The sequence below is a fragment of the Sarcophilus harrisii genome, chromosome 5 (assembly GCF_902635505.1).
Source record: "Sarcophilus harrisii chromosome 5, mSarHar1.11, whole genome shotgun sequence".
In the NCBI taxonomy this organism is placed as follows: domain Eukaryota; kingdom Metazoa; phylum Chordata; class Mammalia; order Dasyuromorphia; family Dasyuridae; genus Sarcophilus; species Sarcophilus harrisii.
In genome coordinates this window covers 18607383-18634394 of record NC_045430.1, presented here as the reverse complement: position 1 = coordinate 18634394, position 27012 = coordinate 18607383, and the positions used below count along the sequence as shown (strand labels likewise).

The window sequence follows — 27012 nt, the reverse complement described above, 5'->3', positions numbered from 1 at the left end:
CCCCTAGCACCAGGATCCCACCCAGAGAGGGAGGGGTGCTAATGTCTGCTTTCCCCACCTCGATGCCACTCACTTTATAACCAATACCTGTAAAATTAAGTTTGGCTAAACTGGGGCAAGCCATCAACCCTTTCTTCAGGCTGGCAGCGCCCCTTAGTGTCTTGCTTGGAGAAAAGTTGCCTCAGTCTACCTTTGTTGGATTTCACGCCGGCGCCCCGAGTTTGACGTTCTCACCACCTTCCTTCCTTCAGAGAAGCTCAGGAGTGGAGGAGCCGAGACAGGAGAAAAAGGAGGCAGCAGTGGGGGGTGGGGGTGGGGGTGGGGGTGGGAAGGACGGCCTCCAAGGTAGAGAGAGCACTGTCTGCCTGGGACCCCGTTCGATGCTGATGGAACAACATCTGCCTCGGCTGGGATTCACACACACACAATGCACACACGTGCACACACCCTCACACACACTGCAAATGGGCCTCTTCTTTAAAAATTGGTTTTGATTTAATTTTTTCCTAGAGTACAGGTTTGAATGAAAAACATTCATTCAATAAATAGTTTAGCAGCAACACCTTCCCGGTCACCTCCGCGCCCAGCCCAGAGAATGCCATCTCTAAGAAGCAATCTGTGCCAGACAGTGTCCCCTCCTCAACGGCCAAGAGGCGCTACAGGCCCGGGGTGCAGGGCCCCTCATGCTTGAAGAGCCTGGAAGCAGTTCTAGGGCCCTGGAGGGTGTTGGTTTCCCCAGAGCCCCAGAGCCACACTTGGAAGTGTGGATGATAAAACCTCAAGGGTCTGCCTGAAATGCTGCAGACCCTTCTCTGTTCCTGCCTGGCAGGTCTCCCAGTAACCACCTCCCTACTCAGAACCCTGCAGACCCTGCAGGTGGTACCCCTCTTTAGTCCCTGGTACCCCCCACTTTTGGCAGAGCCCCACTTCTGTGGCTCCAGCCTCGCTTCCTTGGCCTCCCCTATGAAACATCAGTGCCCCCAAAACCCTGACGGTGGGTGTCACAGGTGAGTCCAGATCCAAGGAGAAAGACTCATTTCTGGCACCCACGTGGCAGCCAAGATTGAGGCTGCAGCCCCGACGGGCCTTCTGGCTGGGGGAGCGACGATGCGCTGACCATAAAAGGGGGAGCCACGAGGCAGGAGAGACACTACAGAGGATCCAATTCCCCACTGGTCGCTGGGCCCGGAGGCTCTGTGTGGCTCAGATGTGGCTCAGACGTGGCCCTTTGCAAGCTCTGTGTCTGTGGTCCGGTCTTCCCTCCCAAGGTGGGCCGGAGGATCCAGGCTTCTCTAAGTGCTTTGCCCCTTGTCCTTTAGTCTGTCTCGGCTGCTGGCTGGGTCCCCCTACTCTCCCCGCACCCGCCCGGTCCGGCCTCACTTGTGTCCAGGGAGGACCTCCGCGGCGGCATACACGGCCCTGCCCAGCCGACAGCCCTCGGCCCCTGCGGCCTCTCCTGGCTCCTCTTCCTCTGACTCTTCCTCCTCTTCCTCCTCCTGCGCTGAGGAGCTGGAGGCGGGGCCTTTGCAGATCTTCAGGTGGCGGGTCAGGTGGTACTTGGTCAGGTAGGCCTTGGAACACTTTTCACAGATGTAATCCCGCTTTCCCTCATGGGAGTTGAGATGATTCGTCAAGTGATTGGTCCTCAAGAAGAGCTTCTCGCACTTGGGGCACTTGATCTGCCTTTCCCTGGGGGGCACAAAGGCCAGAGCTTGACTGAGGGCCCTCCCATTCCAGGGCCCTGACTCTTCCCTGCCACCCCCACTCCCCTCACCTTCCTTCCCCTTGACCCCCCCCACCCCAGCAAGCCCCAAAGATCTAGTCCAATCCCCCCCCCCCCAATTACAAGAAACCAGAGGGCGGGGCCTACGCACTGCGTGTGAGTGAGCACGTGCTGCTTGAGGTCCTGCCGCCTCATGAAGAGCTTGTCACAGTAATCGCACTTCAGGTTCTTCTCCCCAGTGTGGATGACCATGTGACACTCCAGGTGAGCCTTCTGGGTGAAGGACTTGTCACACAAGGCACACCTGTAGTTCTTCTGGCCTGCGCAGGGGCACAAGGGAAGGGCCCGTGAGCCTCCCTGCCCCCGGCCTGGATGCCCCAAGGTGCCCCAGGGAAGGAGGAGGTGGCGGCCCCTTGCCCCGGCCCAGCCCCTTACCCGTGTGTATCTTCAGGTGCGTGCGCAGGTTGCTGGGGTCGCTGAAAGCCTTGCTGCAGAAGTCACACTTGTGGGGCTTCATTCCCATGTGGCCCATGAAGTGCACGTGGAGCTTGGAGGGCGAGGTGAAGGCCTGCGGGCACATGGAGCACTTCCACTTCCTCTCCTTGCTGTGGGTGGGCCCGTGGCCGCCGCCTCCGTGGCTCTGGCTCGGGAGGTGCTGCTGGATGTGGCTGCTCAGGTGGGCCTTGAACTCGGCGTAGGAGTTACACTCCTTGCCACAGGTACAGACGTGCATGTCTGGGTGCTCGGGAACCCCTGCGGGCAAAAGCACAGGGGTCAGGCCCGGTCTGGGCCCCAGGCTGGCCCCGGGACAAGAAGCCTGTGCTGCATTCCCCAGGTAACTCTCACTGCCAGGAGCCCATGTCAGCACCGCACCGAGGCTTGTTTCTGCTGCTCCCATTATTCCTACGCTGTCACTTAGGAAGGAAAGGGACCTGGGGTCAGCTTACCGATCTGCTGGGCATAATCCCGGCTGTAATAAAAAAGCAGCTCGTTCTCCGGAGGGATATCCTGGGAGGTGCAGAAGTAGATCTTCCCGTCGTGAGGATAAGCCACCAGATTCTGCTCCTCCCGGTTCCTGAAACACCACATGTGTGACAGCCCGTCAAGCTCGGGGTCGGGGACCTCAAAAGCGCTGCTCTGACAGGCCCAAGAAGCCACCACATCAGGCCCTTCTGCGACTGCTCCCCAACATTTACCCACAGAGAGGACTCCCTAGGGTGTTGGTGGACCGCTCCTGAGATCCCCAGGCCCAGACCACCCCAGCAGCATGAGGAGACCCAGCTCCCAGGAAGAGGGAGGCGGGGCCCAGAACTCTGTCCCCTCCTCCCTGAGAGGGGCATGGTGTGTATATAGTACCGGGTACAGACAAGCAGGAAGGTGGGCAACCACACATCTACGTCTATATCACCTGAGGATGGGCTGAAGACAGGGGGAGGGAAGGCTGGGGAAGAGTCCTGCCCCCCCAAGATGGGACATGGGGACCTTCCCACTGTTAGAAGGGCTGTCCCTGGAGGAGGGATCACAGCTGTTCTTTTTGACCCAGGGGGAGAAACCAAAGTAAAGGGACTGAAAGGGTATAAACTGGGAACTGAGCCCAGGAGCCTTCAAGCAGACTGAGGGCAAGGCCAGGCTGGGGCTCCCTGCCAACACTCCCAAGTCCGTGACTTGGGAACACTTAGGGTTTCCCCCACTCAGGAAAACACACTCCAGGATAACTAGGGGTTTCCTTACTAACTTCAGAAAGTAGCTACATTGTTCACAGCCTAAGGGAATGCTTAGATAACAGTGAGTGTAGCCAGCCCCTCACACTCTCCCCCATTTTGTCAGCTCCCACTTCTCTAGAGCAGACACAGTCCCTCACTGAGGGATCCCAGCAACATCCTCGCCTCCCAGGGCATCTGGGCCAGGCTGCCAGGAACGATTCTGTCCAGCTGCCTCCTTGCTGAAACTAGGAGTGACTGGGTCTCCACAAGGAAGACAGAACCAGGGGGATCCGTTTGGGACGGTTCTGGTTTTCTAGCCAAGGTTACTCCAGCCAGCTGAAGCCCATCAAGCAATTAAAACTCCTTAATTGCCAGGAGAGGAGCTTGAGCATTCCCACCTGAAGGCTGGCCTACCTACCCAGTGGGCCGATCTTGCCTCTGAGAGCCACGTGATAACCCATCTGGCCAATCAGAGGGAAGACACCCTTGGCTTTCAAAGGCCCTATGGGTCTTAGTCAGGGTCTGGGGTCATCCAGAAAGGCCACTGACCAGTTGATGGGTTACTGCTGGATCCTGCTCCCATCCTGTCTTTTGGCTGAGGGACCAGTTTACTTACAGTCCAAGTGTCACTGTGAGTAAAATGTTCTGTTGCCCTGGAGAAAACTGGGCTTCAGCATCATTTTTACTTATTATTGTTTTGGGGACTTAAGAGGAATTTTAGGGTGAAGGCCAGATCCCCCAGGTCTCTTAAATAAACAATCTCTCACTTGTTTGGGCCCTTGTGGACACTGTCCACCTCTCAGGAGTGTTTTTCTTCTAGGAAACTGTGGCTGTGACCTGACTCTCCCCTGAAACCTAGGATCTCTGGGCAAGGAGGTAAGGACCATCTTGGGGATATTTTTGTATTAAAAATTGCAATTCCGTGTATATGTTTGAAATAATTGGCATTAAAAAGCCAGTTAAATTCCCTGGACTGCCTTTGAAGGGAATTGTTACCTTCAAAGATCTCTCCAAGTAGAACTGAGAGAGAATCGGGCTGATTTGAGCGTGCACCAATTTTCAGCATTCTTCCAAGCTTACACAAATGAGAACCCCATATTTCTACCAGAAAAGTGGGAACTACTTTGCTTCCCTGGTGATCTCCAAGACTTTTTGGAGAACTGAAAATTTCCCAATTCTAGCCAGAGAATCACAAAGTATCCTAGTGATGGATTTTGGGTTTTTGTTTTTGTTTTGTTTTGTTTTTTTAGTTTGGGGAATGGGGAGTGCCAATAGAACTATTCCCAGCTGGTATCCCAGTAGGGCTCCTATGGAAATGGAGAAAATTGGTTTATATCCCACTAATGGCGTAGAGGAGATGATGATGATGATTTTTTTTTTTTTTTTTTTTTTTTTTTTTTTTTTTTTTTTACCTCTGTGAGTGAGTATATGTGTATGAGTGTAAAGAAAACCCCTTTCTCTTATGGCTGGATCAGCCTGTGGAGTGTGGTTATGGCAGATCACTTTTTTTGTTGTTCTAGCTGTAATTTCATTAATGTTACTGAGTGACATTACCTCTTTAATTCACTTTGGAGACTTCTCTATTAGCTTTTAAACCATTTCCCTAAAGGATGGAACCCACTGGCAGTGTATTGAACATACACTGGGAAAGCAGGGGTGGAAAATAAGAGTCAGTGGGTAAATCCTATGTCTCCTTAAGAGAGACACAGGATCTGTCTTTGTATCAAAAGTGGGAACAGGTTTTTCCTTAGCTGTTAAGTGATTGGCTAATAATTTTGGTGCTAAAAAATTGGATGTGTGTGTTGTGTTTAGGCAAGGTAAAGATCTTAAACAGTCAGGAATGGGTTCTTGCTAGGGACTTCCAAGCTCCCATTAGGGTTGTAAACCAGATTCATAAACTGAGCATCAGACATGTGACTAGGCTGGGAAAGAGAAATGCATGATATTAAGAAATCATGAAAAACAAGTCAACAGCTTGGTAAAGGAGTGACACAAAAAATAATGACGAAAATAACAACTTAAACAAAATAAGCTAAACATTGAGGTACAAAAAGCCAATGAGAATGCCTTGAAAAGTTGAATTGGTCAAAAGAAAAAAAAAGGGGGGGGGGGATAATACAAAGATTCACTGAAGAAAAAACTCTCTAAACAGTAGAATTGGCCAAATGGAAAAAGAGGTACAGAAGTTAACTGAAGAAAAGAACTTAAAAATTGTAATTGAGCACAAATGGAAGCTTTGCCAAAAAAACAAAACAAAAAAAAAAACCCAAGAAACAATAAAACAAAACCAAAAGAATGGAAAAAATAGAAGACAGTGTGAGCTTTCACTAGAAAAACAACTGACTTGGAAAATAGATCCCAGACAGATAACTTAAAAATTAATGGACAACCTGAAAGCCAAGATCAAGAAATCATCTTTTAAGAAAATATCAAAGAAAAACTTCCCTGATATTCTAGAACCAGAGGCTAAGATAGAAATAGAAAGAATCCAGTGATTACCTCCTGAAAGAGATCCCAAATTGAAAATCCCAGGAATATTGCAGCCAAATTCCAGACCTTTCAGGTCAAGGAAAGAATATTGCAAGCTGCCAAAAGGAAAGAGGATAATATATGACTTAGTATCTTCTACGTCAGAGGATTGGAGGGTTTGGTATATGATCTAACAAAAGGTAAAGGATTTAAGATCAAGAATCATTTGCCCTGAAAAACTGAATATAATTTTTTAAAGAAAAAAAATATATTAAAAGAAATAAAGACTTTCAAGCATTCCTGATGAAAAGACCAGAGCTGAATAGGAAATCTGACTTTCAAATACAAGACTACAGAGAATTATAAAAAAGGTAAATCAGAAGGGAGAAATCATAAGGGACTTGATAAGGTTAAACTGTTTATAGTCTGACATGGGAAAACAACACTTGTAACTCATTTTTAAAAGTTCTCTTTATTAGAGCAGCTAGGAATAGTACAGAGGGTACAGATGTGAGCTGAATATAAAGGGACAGTACCAAAAAAAAAAAAAAAATCAAGGAACGAGAATGGAAAATGAGCTGGGAGAAAGAGAAAGAAAAGTAGAATGGGGTAAACTGTCACATTAAACTATGAAAGAAAAGTTTTTACAGAGAAGGGGAGATAAGGAGAGAAATGAGTGAACCTTAATTCTCATCAGAATTGGCCCAAAGAGGGAATAACATACAAACTCAATTGGGTATAAAAATCTATCTAATAAGAAGTTTGGGCTGGGGGTGCCAGTGATAGGGAAGGTAGATTGAGGGAGGGAGTAGTCAAAAGCAAAACACTTTTGAGGAGGCACTAGGTGAAAAGAAAGGGAGAACAAACTAATAGAGTGAGGGGAAAAATAGGATGGAGGGAAATACATTTAGTAATCATAATTGAAAAAGCTTTTGAAGATCAAAATACCATCTCAGAAAAAGATAACAAAGTCAAAACTCCAAACATTCAAAGTTTCCAAGAACAGTATGAATTAGTCTCGGGCCATGAAAGAGCTCAAAAAAGGATTCTGAAAATCAAGTAAGAGAAGCAGAGGAAAAAGTGGAAAGAAAAATGAATAATGTAAGAAAATCATGAAAAATAAGTCAACAATCATGGTGTTCATACCAAAATGACAGAGTCAAAATGGAGAAAGAAAATTATAGAACAATTTCCTTACTGAATACTGATAGAAAAATCTTAAATAAAATGTTAGCAAAAAGATTACAGCAAATCATTCTCAGGATAATTCACCATGACCAAGAAGAATTTATACCAGGAATGCAGGGCTGATTCAATATTAAGAAAACTATTAGCATAACTGACTATGTCAATAACCAAACTAACAAATCATGATTACCTCCATAGATACAGAAAAAACATTTGACAAAATCCTACACCCATTTCTATTAAAAAACACTTGAGAATATAGGAATAAACTCTTCCTTAAAACGATCAGTAGCATCTATTTAAAACCATCAGCAAGCATCATATGTAATGGGGACACACAAGAACCATTCCCAATAAGATCAGGGGTGAAATGAGATTGCCCACTATCGCCATTAATATTCAATATTGTATTAGAGATGTCAGTTTTGGCAATAAGAGAAGAAAAAGAGATTAAGGAATTAGAGTAGGTAATGAGGAAACCAAATTATTACTTTTTTGCAGATGATATGCAGATCCTAGAAAATCAATTAAAAAACAACTAGAAACAATTCACAACTTTAGCAAAGTTGCAGGATACAAATCCACAGAAATCATCAGCAATTTTATGTTGTCAATAAAGTACAACAGCAAGAGATACAAAGAGAAATTCCATTTAAAATAACTAGATAATATAAAATATCTGGGAGTCTACCTGCCAGAGCAAAGTCAGGAACTATATGAACACAACTACAAAACACTTTCCACATAAAGTCAGATCTAATCAACTGGAAAAATATCTATGATATGTCTGTCTGTTTGTGTACATATAAGCTCACAGGTAAGCAGAGTGAATATAATAAAAATGACAATACTACCTAAATTAATCTACTTATTCAATGTTATACCAATCAAACTCCCAGGAAATTACTTTACAGATCTAGAAAAAATAATAATAAAGTTCATCTGAAAGAACAAAAGGTTAAGAATCTCAAGAGAATTAATGAAAAAAATGCCAGTGAAGGTGGCCTAGCTGTGCCAGACCTGAAAATATACTACAAAGTAGCAGTCATTAAAACCATTTGGTACTGGCTAAGAAATAGTGTTCGATTGATGGAATTAGGTTGGTTCACAGGACAAAATAGTCAATGACTATAGCAATCTAGTAGTGTTTGACAAACCCAAAGACCCCAGCTTTTGGGATAAGAACTCACTATTTGACAAAAACTGCTGGGAAAATTGGAAATTTAGTATGGCAGAACCTAGGCATTGACCCATACCTAACACCCTATACAAAGATAAGGTTGAAATAGGTTCACGACTTGGACATAGTGATATTATAAGCAAATTAGAAGAACATAAGATAGTTTACCTCTCAGATCTGTGGAGAAGGAAGGAATTTATGGCCAAAGAAGAACTGGAGTTCATTATTGAACACAAAATATATAATTTGATATATTAAGTTAAAAAGGTTTTGTACAAACAAAACCAATGCAGACAAGATTAGAAGGGAAGCAGTAAACTAGGAAAAAAAAATTAAATTCAAGGGTTCTGATAAAGGCCTCATTTCTAAAATATATAGAGAATTAACTCAAATTTTAAGAATTCAAGCCATTCTCCAATAGATACAATCAAAGGATATGAACAGACAATTTTCAGCTGAAGAAACTGAAATCATTTCTACCCATATGAAAAAGGTACTCTAAATCACTATTGATCAGAAAAATGCAAAGTAAGACAACTCTGAGGTACCACTACACAGCTCTCAGATTGGCTAAGATGACAGGAAAAGATAATGATGTTGGAGGGGATATGGGAAAACTGGGACACTAATACATTGCTGGTGGAGTTATGAACTGATCCAACCATTGTAAAGAGCGATATGAAACTATGCCCAAAGGACTATCAAATTGATCCAGCAGTGTTTCTATAACCCTTTGATCCAGTAGTGTTTCTACTGGGCTTGTATTCCCAAAGAGATCTTAGAGGAAAAGAGACCTACATGTGCAAAAATGTTTTGTGGCAGCCCTTTTTGTAGCGGCAAGAAACTGGAAACTGAGTGGATGCCCATCAATTGGAGAATGGTTGGGTAAATTGTGGTATATGAATGTTATGGAATAATATTGTTCTGTAAGAAATGACCAGCAGAATGATTTCAGAGGGGTCTGGAGAAACTTACATGAATTGATGCTAAGTGAAATGAGTAGAACCAATAGGGCATCATACACAGTAACAGCAAGATTATACGATGATCAATTCTGATGGACGTGTCTCTTTTCAACAATGACATGATTGAGGCCAGTGCTAATGCTCTTGTGATGGAGAGATCCATTTTCACCTAGAGAGAGGACTGTGGGAACTGAGTATGGATCACAACATAGTATTTTCACTCTTCTTGTTGTTTTCTTGCATTTTGGTTTTTTTTTTCCTCATTTGTTTCCTTTTTAATTTTTCTTGTGCAGCAAGACAATTGTATAAATATGTATACATAAATTGGATTTAATTTATATTTTTAACATGTTTAACATATATTGGATTACTTGCCATTTAGGGGAGGGGGTGGGGGGAAAGGGGGAAGAAATTTGGAATACAAGGTTTTTGTAAGGGTCAATAATGAAAAAATTATCCAGGCATATGTTTTGAAAATAAAGCGCTTTAATTAAAAAAGAAAAAGTGGTTTCACTTACAATCTAGACACTGTTAGGTTGTAAACTCAGTTGCTATTAGGATTTAATAATAATTTCAAAGATATGTTTATTTTATAAGATGTTTGAGCCTTGCTATTTAGGCACAGTGATAAGTTCATTTTAGTTTGGCTGGTGATATAGTGTAAGGTTCTATGAGGTTCACCTGAGAGCTTCAACATTCAGAGGTGGAAGCCTTCACATCCAGCTGGACTGGGAAAGTTTACACATCAGCTCATATTAACAAAGTAAGTTCTACCTACATTAAACTTTATTAAAGCCACATCTTGGTAGCAAAATCTCATCTTCTGGAGTTATGAACTGTAACCATCCCCAGAACTTAAACAAAAGTCCTGACCAATACTGGCCTGATCTAGCTTTTCATCTTAGAAGAGAGAAGAAAATAGCCCCAGATATTATGATCTGGTCCTTTACTTCCTCCATCTGGTGACTTACTGCTCTGCCTGGAATGACTGCTGCTGCCTCAAGGTTCCCCCCATAGCTTGGAAACATTAGAATGTGGTCATGAAGAAAAGGCGATCATCTCTTCTATGACTGATAGGCTTTTACAAAGTTTATATTATAGTAGCAGTAAAAAGGATGATGGAGTTATATCTGTAATCATGCATATTGAGTTATATATTAAACCCAGACTGACAGGACTGATACTGGTTTTATTCTGAGTCTGATTCTAGGTGGGATTGCTGGGAAATGTCACCTAGCCAGTGGCCCATAATACCAGCATCCAATGGGAGTGATGAATGTGAACTGCTCCAGGTGGATTTCTGCCTCAGGGAAAACGGACTTTTGGCAGGGGCTGAGGCAGGACTCTCCTGACTTACTACCCTGTGATTCTCCCTTTCAGCAGAACATGTCCCCCTCTGGCTGTTCCATTCTGTTAATACAAGCAACAGCTTCTATGAATTCTGCTTAGAACTGACATTGAGTTAGGGGGAGCATATATCATAGCTATGTCCTTTTCTCATTTTATGACAAACGTCAATAACCATGGCAGGTGGTCAATAGAAGATAAGAACACAATTAAATCTTTAATACTAGGACTAATGCTAGAACATATCTAAGTTACTATGATAAGATGGAGGTATGTAAGATCTACGTTATTTAACCTGAAGCTGTCCTTTCCACAACTTAAACAACTAGGTAAAGAAGTACTTGGGTTTCCCATGTGACTACTAATAGTTCCATGTCCAGGTATAAAGATAAGTCTTTGGCACGAACTTGTATTTGGGCCGTGCTTGGAAATGCAAGCAAACTATACAAGCCTTACCTTAAAGGTGGCCTTATGCATAGAGAGGATTCAAGAGCAATGGTCAGTGTGGGTGAGATACCTATTTTCCTTTGAACGTGGTTAATAACTGAACATGTTTTACTATAGACAACTAGTATGATACGATCTAGAATTAATTACTTGATCTAGTGTAAATATATGTTTCCTTCCTAAGTCTTCTGTTACAATGGGAGTAAAATAAGTATCTCTTAGGTAAATTCATTTGGGTGGCCACTAAATTTAGGCAATGAAGGGATCTACTTACAAAGAGTCAGGTTACCTATGTGCTCATCATGTATAGGACTAGATCCTTAGCAGCACTTCATCCTCCTAAGGGGGGGAATGGGCAGCTGGAGGGAATAGCTGAAGCTAAAAAAAATTTTTCGAGAAAGCAACAAGATCGGATGATTATATATTTCAAATGTAAATGATTTTAATGGGATACCAACATCTTGAGCATAGTCTAATAAGCAGTTCTAAAAATTGGGTTCAGATTTTTATACATGCAACTTTAAGGGGATCAAATATGATTATCAATTGTTATTTGCGTTTCCTAAATATATCAACATCACAGTTTACTAACTCTCTTCACAGGGCAGTCATAGCTAATAACATTGAAGCTTTTCTGTCTATGGAGCTTGAATCTGGGCTCAAGAATGAAACAGATGAATGTCAGTCCAAAAAGATTAACTGATAGTGGAGTCAATGCCAAGTTAAAAAGCTCTAACCTCAGCTTACATGTCTACTTTAGTGAACGTCACATCTTTAAGCAGCTTGGGCTGAGCCCCTCCCAAGTGGGACCCCGGCTTCTGCTTACCAGCAAACAGAGCAATGGCATGGGCCAGGCCCCTCTCCAGGGAACTATTCTGTCCTTCTGCCTTGTTGCTGAAAGGTGGGGTGACCTGGTCTCCACAAGGAAGACAAAATTGGGGGGGTCCCCCATTTGGGATGATTCTGATTTTCTAGCCAAGGTAACTAGGGCCAGTCCTTAACTGCCAGAGAGGAGCATAAACATCCCCACCTGAAAGCCAGCCCAACTCCCAACTGGGCTGGTCTTATCTTTGCCAGGGGAGGGCCAAATGATGACCCTTCTGGCCAATCAGAAAGAAGACCCCCTTGGGTTTAAAAGCCCCTGTGGGCTCACTGAGGGTCTTGGCTCATCCAGAGAGGCCACTGACCCAGTTTATGGGACCCCATTGGCCTAACTATTAAATGCCCAGGCTCACATCCTGGCTTTTGGCTGAGGGGCCAGAGGATCATTTTACTAACAATATATGTTACTATTTATAAAATGGGATCTTGACCTTGAGAAAACATCCTCAGCATTATTTTTACTTGTTACACATCTTGTGGTCAGTTTTAAAAACTTTAAAGATAGCCCTTTTGTTTGGAAGAATGCATGAACCTGGAATTTTCTATGTATTTCCCCTAAAACTACCATTCAAGTAAAATGCAATAGTGGAGAAAAAGAAAAATCCTGTATCTGGAGTCGGGAGGAAAGGGCTTGTCACCTGCCCCCTCATCTAAGGAATAGGAGTGAGAACCTGTAGACCTCAGTGTGTTGTGGCAAGGAAAGAGCCTTCAGGCCTGCCCAGAGGAAGCACCTCGGCGGCCCCAGTGCTCCTCACCCCAAGATGTCTCACCTGGCTTTGCGCACAAACATCATCCAGTTACATTCGTTTTCGTCTGTTGTAATGATACAGAATTCGAGGACACCGTTGTGGTATATCTGGCAGCAGAACACACAAAAAAGAAAGTGAGAAGTGGTTATGGGTAGGAGAGATCATCACTGACCAGGGCTGCTCAAGGACACCTGGTAACTTCAGCTGCATCTCAAGCACAGCCAGAACACTAGGATGCAAACCCCCAGTGCCTGCTGTCCAGCTGGTCTCTGTGGGGCACACAAAGCCCTGATGTTTCACCAGGACACGCCTAGCCCGTGGTCTGAATGGAGGAGCAAACCCTGGGTACTGGCTTGGCTGCCTCATCAGAACTTTGGGGGCTTTCAAATTTTCCCATCAGATAATATCATGAGTTAAGAAGAGGGAAGAGTCTCAGATCCCAATTTTAATTGTCTACAAATCAACTTAAATGGGAGGAATTCCCTGTTGAAACACATTTGGTTGCAACAATAAAGACTCCAAGCAGTGGGGCCCTGGGACTGTACAGGGACAAACGCAGGCTGAGCTTTTCCACCCCATCTGGCTGGTGTCAAAGTCGAGGGGGACTCGCCACATCCCTGAGGAGCACAGCCTCAGCTCCAGCCTGGCTCAGCTCCCCAGAAGCAGCTGTCTTCCCACTGACCTGCAGATGTATACACACATTCCTGGGGCTGATTGATACTAGGAGCCAAGGGAGAGGAGCCCTACCTGTGAACATGTTCCCAGTGACCGATCCCATTAGCAGTCCCTTTCACACAGGGAATCCTCTGCCAAGCCCATCAATTCTCTCTCCCTTCCATAAGGTTACAGAAAACCATGAGGGACAGTGATGAAAGGGAGGTCCAAGAATGCTTCTCCCCAAACATTTCTCCTATTTTCATTACTCGGCTACTACTACCCACTTGAACTAGCGCTAGAGCTAGGACTCACAGGCAACAATCTCAGTGGCAGGAGATGAAAAGGCAGGCAGGGAAGGAGGCAGGAAATAGGGGGAATCTCATGGCAGGGTTTGTAACAGGGCCAGGAGGGCCACGAGAAAAGGCAAATGAGCAACCCTGTTTGATTCAGAAACTTACTTGTCTGTAAAAGTCTGTTCAGGCTCTGCTGACTCCAAAACAAGGTCATGGTGGGAAATAGTATTTATCAATATGACCTTTTTATTTCCCATAACATCACAATCTCGTTTTTTGGATGACTGCCTACATTCAGACCAATATAGTTCCTGAAATCAAAAACGCCCCACAGAAGGGCTGCAAAAATCATTTACTTTCAGAATCTCTTTGCCTGGGCTTCACTCTGCAACACTTACTTGGTAGCCAGGGCTCCAGCAGCAAAGAGAATACAAGAAGCAATCTAATATTTTACATAAGAGAACTGTATAAATGTAAACATTTTGGCTACTTCTTTCCTTCTACCTTTTATACAAGGCTTAAAAAATTCCTTTTAAAAAAATAAATCTTAACTTTTATGGATGATATCTTGTGATTATATCACTTTCCCTTCCAAGTAGTTTTCCTTTTCCCTACTCATCAAGGCATGAAATGTAACCAAAAAATGGAGGGGGACTTGGATTAAAGAAAGCAGTTCAATTACACTAAACAAGAAATCAGCTGAACTGGCCTGCAGAGGTAATGCTCAAAGGCACAGTCCCCTATCTCTTCTAGATAGAATTGTTGCTGTCTGATTCTCCCTGACCCCATTTGGGATTTTCCAGGCAAAGATACTGGGGGATTTTGCCATTTCCTTCTCCGCTTATTTTACAGATGACGAAAGTGAGGCAGACATGGTAAAGGGACCTATCCAGGGTCACAGAGTTAGGAAGGATTGCGACCAGATTTGAACATGGGAAGGCATCTTCCTGCCTCCAGGCCTGGTGCTCCATCCCCAGTTCTAATAGAAAATTCACACACACCAACACCAACCTTCCAGATATGATTAGCTGCCTTGTCTGTCCAATCTGCTACTTCCATAGAGTGACTCTGCTGGCCAATCAAGGGCCCAAAGCAAGTCCGAACAGGAATGGTTTCTCCAGTCCACACACCTAAGCAGCAGAAGAATCCAACAATCAAAGGGACTGAAGCCAGTTCCAGAGGTTCAGGGAAAGAAGGGCAGGGCACATGTACCAAGTCCCATTGGCAGGGAACTTTGGAGCCTCCTCCCCAACACCTGCCAGGTGCCTGGACCTAACTGTTAGCCCCTCTTAACAAATAGTGAAGATGTGATATGGAGATGATGTAGGGTAAGAGATCGGGTTCATCCTTGGCTTGTCTATTCTTCAAAACCTGCTGTTCTGGAGTTAACATTCAGAAAAGAATCTAAAGAGGTCATGCTATAAATGTTTCTGCTCCAAATTATAAAATCAAAGGAAACACTTTGGGTGGATAATTTAGGTTTATCTGTGGTTTTCCAGAAAGTTTAGCAGGTTTTGGGAGAACCTGAGAAGGGGACAAATCTTCTTGTACTCCCTAGTTTAAGTGAAACTTGGGGAAATGTATTTAGCCAGCCATTCTCTTCTTCTGTGACACTCCTGATGTTATTTCCATGTTGCCATTGAGAAGGCTGAGCCTGAAGGATAAACTTGCCCCTGACCTGTCCATGGGGAATCAAGAAGACTCAGCTGGACCAGAGTTATCTTACCAACTTATGAGATGGTTCTGAGAAAGGGAGTTTTCTCTCAATGACTTAAATCTGAGTTACACTTAACAGCTCTTGCCACCATCCCTAAATCCCATAAATATTGCTCCTGGCCAGCTGTGATCTCCCTGAAGCACCTGTCCTTACAACTAGCAGCAGGGAGGGGGGGAGCAGGCAGGTTTATGGCTCTTACCCACATCTGCCACCAGGAGAGACTGGCGGAGGACCAGCTGCTTTGGCAGAGACAGCCTGGCTCGGCTCTCGATTGGGCTGTCTGGAACAAAAGTCACCGGTCCGTGGTCAGGGCAATCTGAGGGGTAGGCTCGGTCACAGAGTGTGCACCCTGGAGATGAGAAGATGAGACAATTTTAATGAGGCCCGAATGGATCATGGAACTCAGCAGGCTTTTCTTTAAGCAACACTTTCACAAAATCTGAGCTGAGTACAAAAATGAGTCATCTGAACTACATCAAGAATTCACACTCCCATCATACCTCATCACCATAGCATATCCTTTTCTAAGGCCTGATATCTTAAATTTCCTTCTGATTCAACAGACAAGACCCTTGTTCAATCTTGAGACCAATAGTTCTCCCTTTATATTCTTAAAAATTGGGGACTGCAAATCAATTTACTTATTCAATGCCATACCAATCTAATTACCAAAAATATTTATCTAGCTAGAAAAAATGGTTTAAAAACATATTCAAAAGAGCAAAAGTTCAAGAATATCAAGAAAATCAACAAAAATACGAAAAGGGAAGGTGGCCTAGCCATACCAAATCTCCAAACTGTATTACCAATGGCACAGTGGAGCAGCCAGATAGAAAATGGTAAATGACCATGGTAATCTAGTATTTGGTAAACCCAAAGACTCAAGCACTAAGGAAAAAAATTCACTATTTGACAAACTGCTAGGAAAACTGGAAAGCAATTTAGAAGAAATTAGGTATACACCAACATCTTATACCATGATTTAGAAATAAAGAGTAGTACTATAAGCAAATTAGGGGAGCACAGAATACTTTACCTGTAATATCTATGATGAAGAAAAAACTTTATGACCAAATAAGAGATAGAGGATCATGGGATACAAAATGCATGATTTTGATTAAAATCAAATTAAAAAGGGTTTGCACAAACAAAGCTGATACAGCCAAGATTAGAAGGAAAATAGGAAACTGGGAAATATTTTGTACAGTAAATTTTCCTGCCAAAGGTCTCATTCTCAAATGAATAGAGAACAGAGTCAAATTTATAAAAGCATGAGTCATTTCCCAAATGACAAATAGTCAATGGATTGGAACAGGCAGTTCCAAATAAAAACCATTTATACTCACATGAAAAACTGCCCTACATCACTGTTTAGAGAAATGCAAATTAAACAACTCTGCAGTACCTGTCAGAATGGCTAATATGACAGAGAAGGAAGACAACAGATATTGGAGGGGCAGGGAAAAATTGGTACATTAATACACTGCTGGTGAAATAAAAATCTGAGAAGACTTCTATGAACAGATATAAAATGAATTAAACAGAAGCAATACAATACTGTACAGAGTAAAAGCACTATTGTACAGTGATCAACTGTGATCACTGACAAAAAGAAAGAAATGTTAAAAAAAAAAAAGAAAGAAAAAAATGTTAAAAAATATTTTTTACTGAGAAAAAAAAAGTACAACCATTTTTAGAATGTTTAAATAAATAAATAAAAGAGGTTTCTCTATGTGTGATGAGGGAGAAACCAAGGATCCTAAGACTGGAAACTTTCCAAGGTCTTTGCTTATGTGCACAAAGGGCAGAGTGCCATTCACAACCTTAGGCAAATATTCTTAGGAGAAGTGAAACGTCTGAAATAATCTTTCAGTCATGTAAGGGGGGGGGGGGGAGCATTACTTGATCACAAAAGCCAATTTGAGCTCAAGATCACATTCCCCATCCCCCCAAGCTGAGCTGCTTGCCCAAGATGGCTACTGTGATGTCGCCGCTCTCCCCTGCTCCCCACCGGGCCCACTCACAGATGGTGAACAAGGTCGCCATGTTCTCCTTGTTGGAATTGGAGTCTTCCATCTGCAGGGACGGCGGCACAAAGGAGAGGTTGTCCGAGGCGACGTCCACGTGGCCTGAGCCCATGGCCACCTCCTGGCTGATGGAGGACACGGCCACGGGTTCGAGGCTGAGGCCCACCTCGTGCAGGGAAACGGACTCCAGGGAGGCGAGGCTGTGTGAGGTAGAGAGGGCCACGCTGACAGAGTTGCTGCTCATGGCCACCGTGTGGATGGAGTCGGCGAGGGCGCCCTCGGGCATCCCCCCGACACGGCCGGCCATGTGGTCCGTCTCCATGACCACGGGGAGCTCCAAGCCATTCCCGTGCAGAGGGATCACGCCCCCGTGCCCCACGGCCTCCGCCGCCAAGTTGTTCCCCACCGGGTCCACAGACAAAGGTTCGTGGCTCCTGGAGCCGTTTGGCATCTGGGAGTGCTCCCCAGTCACCCCCTCCATGGTCAGCTCCTCGGCCGCCATGCCGTCCGTGGAGATGGGGCTGGTCACTCTGGAGACGCTCTCCATGCTGATGGCGGTGTCCAGAGCCACGTCGTGGCCGTCCCCAGGATGGAGACCCTGCGCCCCGTGGGCACCGACCACGCGCGAATCCATGGGCACGATACTCGGCTCCAGGCCGACGCTGCCGCCGGGCTGATAGGGGTCTAAGGCCGAGGGGTTGTTGGGGATGGCCAGCGCGGGGTTGTTGTCCACGCTGATGGAGTTCGGGTGGATGTACTGAGGAGGGGGCCTGTCGGCCAAGTAAGACAAGATGCCTGAGGGAGGAAAGAGAGCAAATGAGGGTCTGGGCGCAGCAGGTGTGCCCGGGGCACACGCCGGACTCACCAAGGACTCTGAACTAGCAAAAAGCCGCACTGTGCTCAAGGCTTTTTTCCACGCTTGTTTCATCACATCCACACAAATGTAAACCCGAGGCTGTTCCTGGGGTCCCTTTGCTGGAGGCGAGAATTAGAGAGGAGGACGACGAATGACCCCACGCTGGGTGTCCTGACAATCCTGTGTGGGTCTGAGACCCAAGGGGTCACCCCAAAAGGAGAGACACTCAGGGGCAGACTGGTGTCTGGCAGAGGGACCCCCACAGACCAAGTGCTTGTGAGCGGACCACCTGAAACAAGGACAGAACGTCCAGAGAGGGACATTTCCAAGTTCACAAGTGGCCGGGCCTCCTTGGAAATACCCCCTGACCCTCAGCAGGCTGGGCACTGGGGAAAACACATTCCCGACTTATACAGCCAGCCCTAGGCTGGCAGGGGGCGGGCAGGGAGGAGAAGGGCCCCAGGAAGGGGCTGCTCCCCCCCCCCCCAACTGTGGTCAGGAACACGCAGGCCGGCACCTGGACACCTGAAGGTGCAGATACTCTGCCTGAAAGCAGGGGCTCTTCGGCACCGGGGTGTCCTGGACCTTTGGACAGTCAGTCTGGGGAGCCTGTAGGCCGTCCCCTTCTCATTTGTCAGTGAATAAAATAAGATTCAGAGGATCACAAAGGAAACCCATTAGATTGAAATAGAGTGACTGCCATTTAAAAGCAGGGTCATGGATGGCTGCCCTGAACAAGAGGAGAGTGTTAGAGGGTGTTAACTAAGCACAAGGCGGCCTTTCTGAAGAGGCCGGAGGACTCACCAGGTAGGATGTGCCGGAAGTAGCTGCTCTCCAGGTGCGGGTACGGCGGGGGAGGGAGAGGGTAGTTCCTCTCCGGTATCCCACACATCACCCCCCGATCACCAATGCCCATCGGGAGCATCAGAGACAAGGCAGAAGGCAGAGAGCTTAAGGAGGGACCAAGGTTGGGAATTGCAACGGGCAGTCCTGCAAAAACAGAGAAGTTCCTTTTATGTTAAAACTTCCAAATAGCTTCTCGGAAAACACTGGTGGAAATCTCAGAAACGTCTTTCCATCCAGAAAAGTCCCAGTTACCTGGAGAAGAAATAACAAAAGCTACTTCTTCCTGTGTAAGAGAGGGGTGGGGACTCCTGGGACAGAACCCTGCATATGTGACCAGACCAGGTGTTTGCATTTGATGCTTTGGCACAACCATTTTTCTTCAAATAAGGCAGAGTTTGGTGTGGAGGAAAAGGGAAATGAGGGTGATACAGAGACCGGAGGCACCATTAAATATATTTTTTAAACTAGGGACAGGGGGTGGCCTGTCAGGAAGACCTTGTCCTAAAGCAGGCTTTTAGAGGCACAGAGAGCCCTCTCAGGAAGCGGGGACTAACATTACTGAACCTGCCCATGACGCAGGAGGGCCTGGGACCCGGCTGTCCTGGCTCGGAGGCCAGCTCTCCCCTCACTGAGAAGGGAGGCTCCTTTGGACACTAGTAAATAATAACTATCCCACCCAGAGCTTTCTTGGAAAAATGACTGGTTTTTATTGGAAATGGAGTGGATGCTCATCAGCTGGGGAATGACTAAATTAGTTACGGTTTATGAATGTCATGATATCATTGTTCTATCAGAAATGATCAGCAGGATGATTTCAGAGGGGCCTGGAGAGACCTACATGAACTGATGCTGAGTGAAATGAGCAGAACCAAATCATTGTACATGGCAACAAGATTATACGATGATCAATTCTGAGGGACGTTGCTCTTTTCAACCACGAGGCGATTCAGACCAGTTCCAATGATCTTACGGTGGAGAGAATCATCTGCACCCAGACAGGGACTTTGGGGACTGAGGGTGGATCACAACACAGCATTTTCACTTTTTTGTTGTTTGCTTGCTATTTTTTTTTCCTTTTTCCTTTTTTTTCTTTTTATCTGATTTTTCTTGTACAGTGTGGTAATTGTGGAAACACCTTTAGAAGAATTGCACATGTTTAACATATATTGGATTATCTGCCATCTAGGGGAGTGGGGGTAGGGAGAAGTGAAGTAGAAAAATTTGGAACACAAGATTTTGCAAGGGTGAATGTTGAAAACTATCTTTACATGTATTTTGAAAACAAAAAGCCATTATTAAAAAGAAAAGAAAGGAAAGGAAAAATGCCTAGTCTTTTGTCTTGAATGGATCCCACAACCAGTGCTGCAGTGAGATCGAGTACAGGCCCAGACCCCAAATCCACATCCTCACTTTCCTGGATTTTAATAATGGTTATACAATAACCAGTTAAGAGTCAAAATGATCCTGACGATTTTAAGACCCAATAAACTGGTTATTCAGAGATGATTCAGATGTGCATAAATGGTGAAAAGCCATACTAAATATGATTAAAAATCTTAAATTTAAACTTGATATGTTTAAGGCCTAGAAGACCATGTAACCCCAAGCCCCTCATTCCACAACAAGGAGAAGCTAAGGCCTAGGAGAGGATGTGACTTGCCCATTGTCTCACAGGTGAAAAGAAGAGGATTTGAACTCGGGCCCTCTGAGAGAATGTAGACATAGTGTAGCTTGTGACCCCTCCTTGTCTCTGTGGCTCTGCCCAATGTGGGCTTCAGGAGCAGAGCACCCCCCACCCCCAGCAGCTCAGCGGGCAGCCGTGCCCCTCCTTGGTTCTGCTGCTCTGCCCGACATGGACTGCGCTCCCCTAATTCTGGAGAAGTTTGGCTGAGAACAAAGTTTTCAGGGGAGAGAAGGGTTTCTCCAAGGCCCTGCACGCAGGAGCTCTTCTGGAGGGGGCTCGGCAGGGTGCCGTGGGCAGACAGCAGAGATACCTCCAGGGCATGGTCCCTCTCTTCTTCCTGTCCCAGACATCCCAGAGTGGGGCAGCCTGGCCAAGTGCTCTGCCCTAAAGAGAATTAGCCAATCTTATGGCCCTCCCATGTGCCAGGGCCTGTGCCAGGGCCTGAGGAAATAGGAAAGAAGGACAAAGTCCTTGCCCCCTCCCCTGTATTTACACCTCTTAGGGATATGGCACGCAGCAGAGAAGCTGGAGAGCAAGAACCACTTGGGAGGCAGGAAAGAGGTGGCCTGGGTGTTGGGAGGACCAGGGTTGTCCGAGCTGAAAGGGCAAGCCTGGCAAGAGCCCTTCAAAGGCATGGGGTGGGAGGCAGGGAATGCCAAGTTTCTGGAACTGCATCTGGGAAAGGAAGACGCAGCCCAGCTCTGAAGGGCCTTAAATGCCAGGCTGGTGCCAGCAGGGCTTCATCACTCACCTGGGGCAGGGATGGCATTGTGAGTAGGTGAGGCGGCCAGGCCGAGGTGGCTTCCTGAGACTGGCAAGGCATTGCTCACAGAAGATGAAGCGAGCTGCTCCATCCCCACGGGACTCAGGTTCATCTCATTCATTCTAGAAAAGAACACAGCAGGTTGGCAGCTAAAGCACTGATGTCCAGGGTATACTGCAGCAGCCCATGGCTCCAATGCCCTCAGACGTCCACCGGACAAGGGAAAAAGAGTCATCCACGGCTCTCATTTCTGAAAGTGGCCTCTGCGCTCTGCCAAACATCCAATTCTACAATTAGGTTTAAAACAAAAATAAACAACCAAACTACCAAGCCTCCTCATTTTTAATCCTGCCCCAAGGCCTGCACCTCTGCTTTCCCCATCAAGAACAAAACCACATGACACAGGAAATCGGGAGCCTCGATGTGGCTGACAAGTTAATAGGCCTTGTCTGAGGACCAGCTCTGAGACCTGGCTTAAGCAGGGGAGGGTGCGGAACCCCAAGCTGGGCTTCCATCTCTGGACCACCATAGGAGAGGCACTTCCCCTCTTTTTCATCTGTAAAATGGGCAGTGACAGCAGCACCTGTCCTACCTGCCTGTCAGAGGTATCTTAAGGCACTGTTTGACTATGTGAGGCACTAGTCTGTCCTCAGAACCATAACTTCACTGAAAACAAAACCACTGGATACTTTTCTCTAACATAAGAATGTTTCAAACATTTCTTTGGAAAGACCTCAGGCACTGCGGACGATCTAGCCCATCCATTCCACGGCCACTGGCATTAACGGTGGGGCAGCTAGGGATGAAATCACAAGACAAAGGCACCGTCACTCACTCACCAGTTCAGATCAGAACCCAAACTCTAGCTCATCCCTTATCAGCATCAGCACCAGAGACCAGGCAGCAGATACCAAGAGAGCGTTGCTAGCAGGAGGAATTCTCCAAGCCGCGGGATCCTGACTCCTTGTCTAAGTGCACACAAAACTTGGTGCCCAAGAGCGAAAGGGAGTCCCAAAGGGGATTTAGTTCTAGAAAGTAATCTCAACAAAACCTCTCTTATATAAACTTTTTTCCCCCTAACAAACTCACAGTACCTGAGGTAGCCAAAGAAAGGGATGGTACAATCATATTGTGGTAAGTGGACTATTTAAATATTCAAAGCTCAGTTAACTTCATGACATTCCCAAGTCATAAAATTTGCCCAGACATAAATATGTGACCTTAGGGCTTTAAATGTGCTTAAACTTTGACCATTTCAATAGGACTTTAGGTCAGTATCTCAAAAAGATCCAAAGAAATGGACCTAGAGACAGAAAAATATTTATACCAGCTTTTTTAGTGATAGTAAAGAATTGGAAATTGAGAGGATGTCTACCAATTGAGGAATGGCTCAACAAATGATAAGATATGATTGTGATGGAGAAATAAGTTTCAGAAAGGCCTGGAGAGACTTGCATAAACTGATGCTGAGTGAAATGAGCAGAACCAGGAGATCATTGTACAAGGCACCAACAAAATGATACGATGATCAGTTCTGATGGATGTTCAACAATGAGATGATTCAGGCCCGTTCCAATAGTCTTGTAATGGAGAGAGCCATCTACACCCAGAGAGGACTGTGGGAACTGAGTATTTGTCACAACATAGTATTTTCACTCCTTTTGTAGTTGTGTGCTTGGATTTTGTTTTCTTTCTCATTTTTTTCCTTTTTGATCTGATTTTTCTTGTGCAGCACAGTATTTATGGAAACATGTAGAGAAGAACTGCACATGTTCAACATATAGTGGAGTACTTGACATCTAGGAGATGGGGTAGGGGGAAGGGAAGGAAAAAAATTTAGAATACAAGGTTTTATAAGGGTGAATGTTGAAAATTATCCATGTATATATTTTGAAAATTAAAAGCTTTAATTTTAAAAAAAATGAAGAGCAGGATGCTCTTAGAGAAACCTACAAAGACTTACACAAAGTGATGAAATGTGGAGTGAAACTAAGAGAACACTGTACACAGTAACAGCAATAATGAATGACTTAGCAATACAGTGATTCAAGACAATTATGAAGGACTTGTGATGAAAAATCCTATCCACCTCCAAACAAACAACCGATGGACGTTGAATACATTTTGAAGCATACTTTTTGTCTTTAAATTTCTTCATTATTCTGGGCAGGGAGGTTTGGTCTGTATTCTTTTTTGTCCTACAGTTAATATGGAAACATTTTGCATGATTACACATATATAATCTACATAAAATTGTTTGCCTTCTCAAGGAGAGGAGAAGGAAGGGAGGAAGAGAATTTGGAACTCAAGTACGTTTTTTTTTTAAGTTAAAAATAGTTATTTACATGTGAGGAAATATATATTTTTAAAAAATTTTTAAATAATTTTTTAAAATGTGCCCCTGTACCCAGGCAATAAACTATGTAAAAATCAGTGCAAACCCTATCCCCCTAATGAAAAGGAAACAAATCCCAAAGCTTCCGGAGATTTATACTTCCCAATATCTTATTATTATCTGCCCCATCCTGTCAGGCACCTGGCTATCCTATGTCCACAGCAGAATGACATCCGTCTTTCCACTTCTATTTCCAGATCACTGTCCATGCTAAGTGCCACCTGCTCCTTACCCAGAAGACTTCAACAGCTTCAGATCTGGTCTCTCTTCCCTTAAACCAGCCTCCAGGCAAGATGAATATTCCTTGTACACAGATCTTAGCGTCCACAACAACCTTCAGGGACTTCTAACTGCCTCCAAGCAAACCCACACTTCCTACTTAACTTGATGTTCAAGGGACTCTCCTATCTGGAGTGGCCAATGTCTTTCTAGTTTTCTCTCATATCACTAATCGTTACCTACTATGTACCATATACTTCAGGAAAAGTGAATACTCCCTGCATCTGTCCCACATTTGCCCTATCCCCTTCCCACTACTTATTTCCAGCTCTTGCTGTACCTTTCCTCTTTGCACCTCTGCCTTCTGAAATCTCATTTATCCTTCCAAACATAATTCAAACACCATCTCCTCCCTATTCCCTGCTTAGAAATGTTCTTCTATTCTAAGGACCTCAAGTAAGACCCCATTAGAATTCCGTTTTATATTGTTTTTCTTCATGTTGTAGTATAGGCCGGCCCATTACAAGTTTACAGGCTCTATGAGACCAGAGACCATGTGCTAATCACTTTTATCATCACCCCTAGAGCTTAGCATAGGACTCAGTGCCTGACACAAAATAGGTGCTATAGAAATGCTATTATTTTGTGGAACTGCTCAAACAGCTTTCCATGATTCAATGTATCCCATGCTAGGATACAAAAATCTCTCACACCCCTCCCCGTCCCTCTCCCCCCAAAAAGACCTGCCCTAACTTTTAACTTTTGGGTATTCTGTGAGATTATAGACCAGTCACATCATTCTTTCACTTTCCAGTGTTTTCTGGAGGATATAACACCAGCAACGTTACAAGAATGCCAAGAAAAGGCTAACGTAATTAATGCGGACTTCTGCCATAAATATGGCTGCGGCCTCTTTGCTACTATTATCCCAACTGGTAAAAGCCCTCAGCTCCTATTCCCATCAAGAAAACAGTCTCCAGAAGGAGGAATGAATTAAGCCCGGTGGGCAGCCTTCAAGCAAGAGAACCAAAATGGGGTGTGGCCTCCAGGGCCTCCTCAGACCTGAGTGCAGAGGGGCAGCTGGGAAGGCTCAGCAGATGGTGTCTGGGAGTACTTTACACACAGGTGTCTTTGTTTATGAAATGAACAACGTGGAGGCCACATGAGCCCTCCAGCCTTCCACTGTCACCCTGGCTGCCTCGGGCAGAAGGCAGGCCCTAGGCCAAGCATCTTTAACCGAGCCCGTGCCTTCCCCTTGCCCAGTGCTAAGTCTGATCCCAACAGGTGTGCAGAAGCCAGGGAGTCTGGTCCTTGAACCCGCACCTTCCCTTCACAAACAGAATGTCAATCACCAACCTCTGATGTCATCGCTACCTACCTGGTGAGAGACAGTTCTAAATAAACACATCGGTGAAGGAGTAACTTACTCTCTTCCTCCAAGAGAGGCTACAGTTACCGGAGCCGGCCTCCGAATGGAGGGACTCGGGTCCCTCCCCTGGCACTCCCCTGGCTCCGCATCCCGGGCGCTGGCGGCAGGTGCCCACCTGCTTTGGCAAAGGGCGCTCCCTCGCAGGGAGCCAAGATCCGCTGGGCGGGAGGTTTAGCCCAAAAGCCTCTTTCCCAGGGCAGAACTTTAGGCTGCCCCAGGGTTACCGCAGAGGGGAGACTGAGGCACGCGGAGCGGCTCCGGCTCCTCCAGCCTCCCAGCGGTAAGTGACCGACAGCACCTGGCCCCGCCTCTGCCTGGCCCCGGCCCAGGGCTCCTGCGGGCCCCGCACACGGTCCCGAGGAGCCCAGGGCCCGGCGCGTCTCTTCCGCGCGGCCTGGAGCCGCTCCCCCCGCCCCACTCCCCGCCCCGGGCTTTCTGCGCCGCCAGCCGTGCTCAGTGAGGGGCCCTGCCCGGCGCGGGCAGCGCAGGACGGGAGCCGGACAAGCGTCCTCCGGAGGGGAAACATTAACGAGAACAGGGGCCTGGGACAAGCCCCGGGGAGGAAGTGCAAAGCAATGAGAACCACGCTCTGCGGCGCCCGGAGGAAGGGGTTAGAACGCCAGCTCCCCGCCGCAGGGTCTGGCCCGGACCCCGGCCCGGCTGAGCCCCTCCCCCGCCGGCTGCGCTCGAGCTCTCCCCAGCTCCCAGAGGGGCTGCGAGGGGAGGGGCAGCCCGAGCCCGGCGGGTCTCCGGGGACGCCCCCCCTGCGGCGCAAACAAAGGCTCCGGGGGCGCCCGCGCCCGACCTCAGCATCCTCGGGCCTGGGGGGAGGGGCCGCGGGGGGCGGGGCCACGCCTCACCTGGGATGCATGGACTCCGCGCCAGGGGTCAGCGCCGCGGGTGGGGGGAAGGGTCAGGGCCCCGGTCCCTCGGCGTGGCCCTCGGGGGGCTCCGGCCCTCCAGCCCCCCGGGGCGGGAGCGCTCAGTCCTGCGGGGAGCCCCGGCAGCGCATCCCCGGCCTCCGCGGGGAAGCCTGGGACCGAATCCTGCGCGCGAGAGAAGACTGCGAGGCTGAGGCGTCGGCCACGCCCCCACCGACCCCTGCCCCGCCCCTGGACACACCCCTTTTTAAAGGTAACTTTGCAAGCGCATCCCTCCGGCCGGAGGGGCCGGGGGACCATGCCAACCCGATAAATATTCTGCGGGCCCTCCCGCGTCCAACCCGCCCACACGCCAGACGGGCAGGGGAAGGGGAAGGGCAAGCGGGCAACTTGTTCCGGCCGGGCCCTTTGAAGCCGCCCCCTTTTCCCCGCCCCTCTCTTCCCCGCTCCCGCCTTTGCAATGCGCCCGGGGTGCCGCCCCCCCCCATCGGGGCGGGCCCTCCCCTCCCCCCGTGAGCCCGACCCCACCCAGCCCCAGAGCCCCCGACACCACATCCCGCCCTAGCCGCAGCAAAGGCCGCCTCCCCCTCCC

General features: G+C 46.7%; 1 protein-coding gene across 1 annotated transcript; it reads right to left on the bottom strand.

The window, feature by feature from the left end:
* Window positions 1-473: 473 nt before the first annotated feature.
* Window positions 474-26671, bottom strand: PRDM4 (PR/SET domain 4). The gene is made up of 11 exons (XM_031937704.1): window positions 26400-26671; window positions 21485-21618; window positions 19008-19193; window positions 17345-18142; window positions 15520-15669; window positions 14615-14733; window positions 12675-12760; window positions 2671-2798; window positions 2159-2476; window positions 1875-2043; window positions 474-1689 (listed from the first exon to the last, which is right to left on the bottom strand). Exons 1-11 carry the CDS (start codon window positions 26408-26410, stop codon window positions 1377-1379), a joined length of 2412 nt encoding a protein of 803 aa, XP_031793564.1. The 5' UTR covers window positions 26411-26671; the 3' UTR covers window positions 474-1376.
* Between the last annotated feature and the right edge of the window lie 341 nt (window positions 26672-27012).

Coding starts and splice junctions, on each gene's coding strand:
- PRDM4 (XM_031937704.1), bottom strand. Junction 15,670..17,344: donor GGCGACCTTGTTCACCATCT/GTGAGTGGGCCC, acceptor TCTCATCTCCAG/GGTGCACACTCTGTGACCGA. Junction 2,799..12,674: donor ATGTTTGTGCGCAAAGCCAG/GTGAGACATCTT, acceptor GTGGTGTTTCAG/GAACCGGGAGGAGCAGAATC.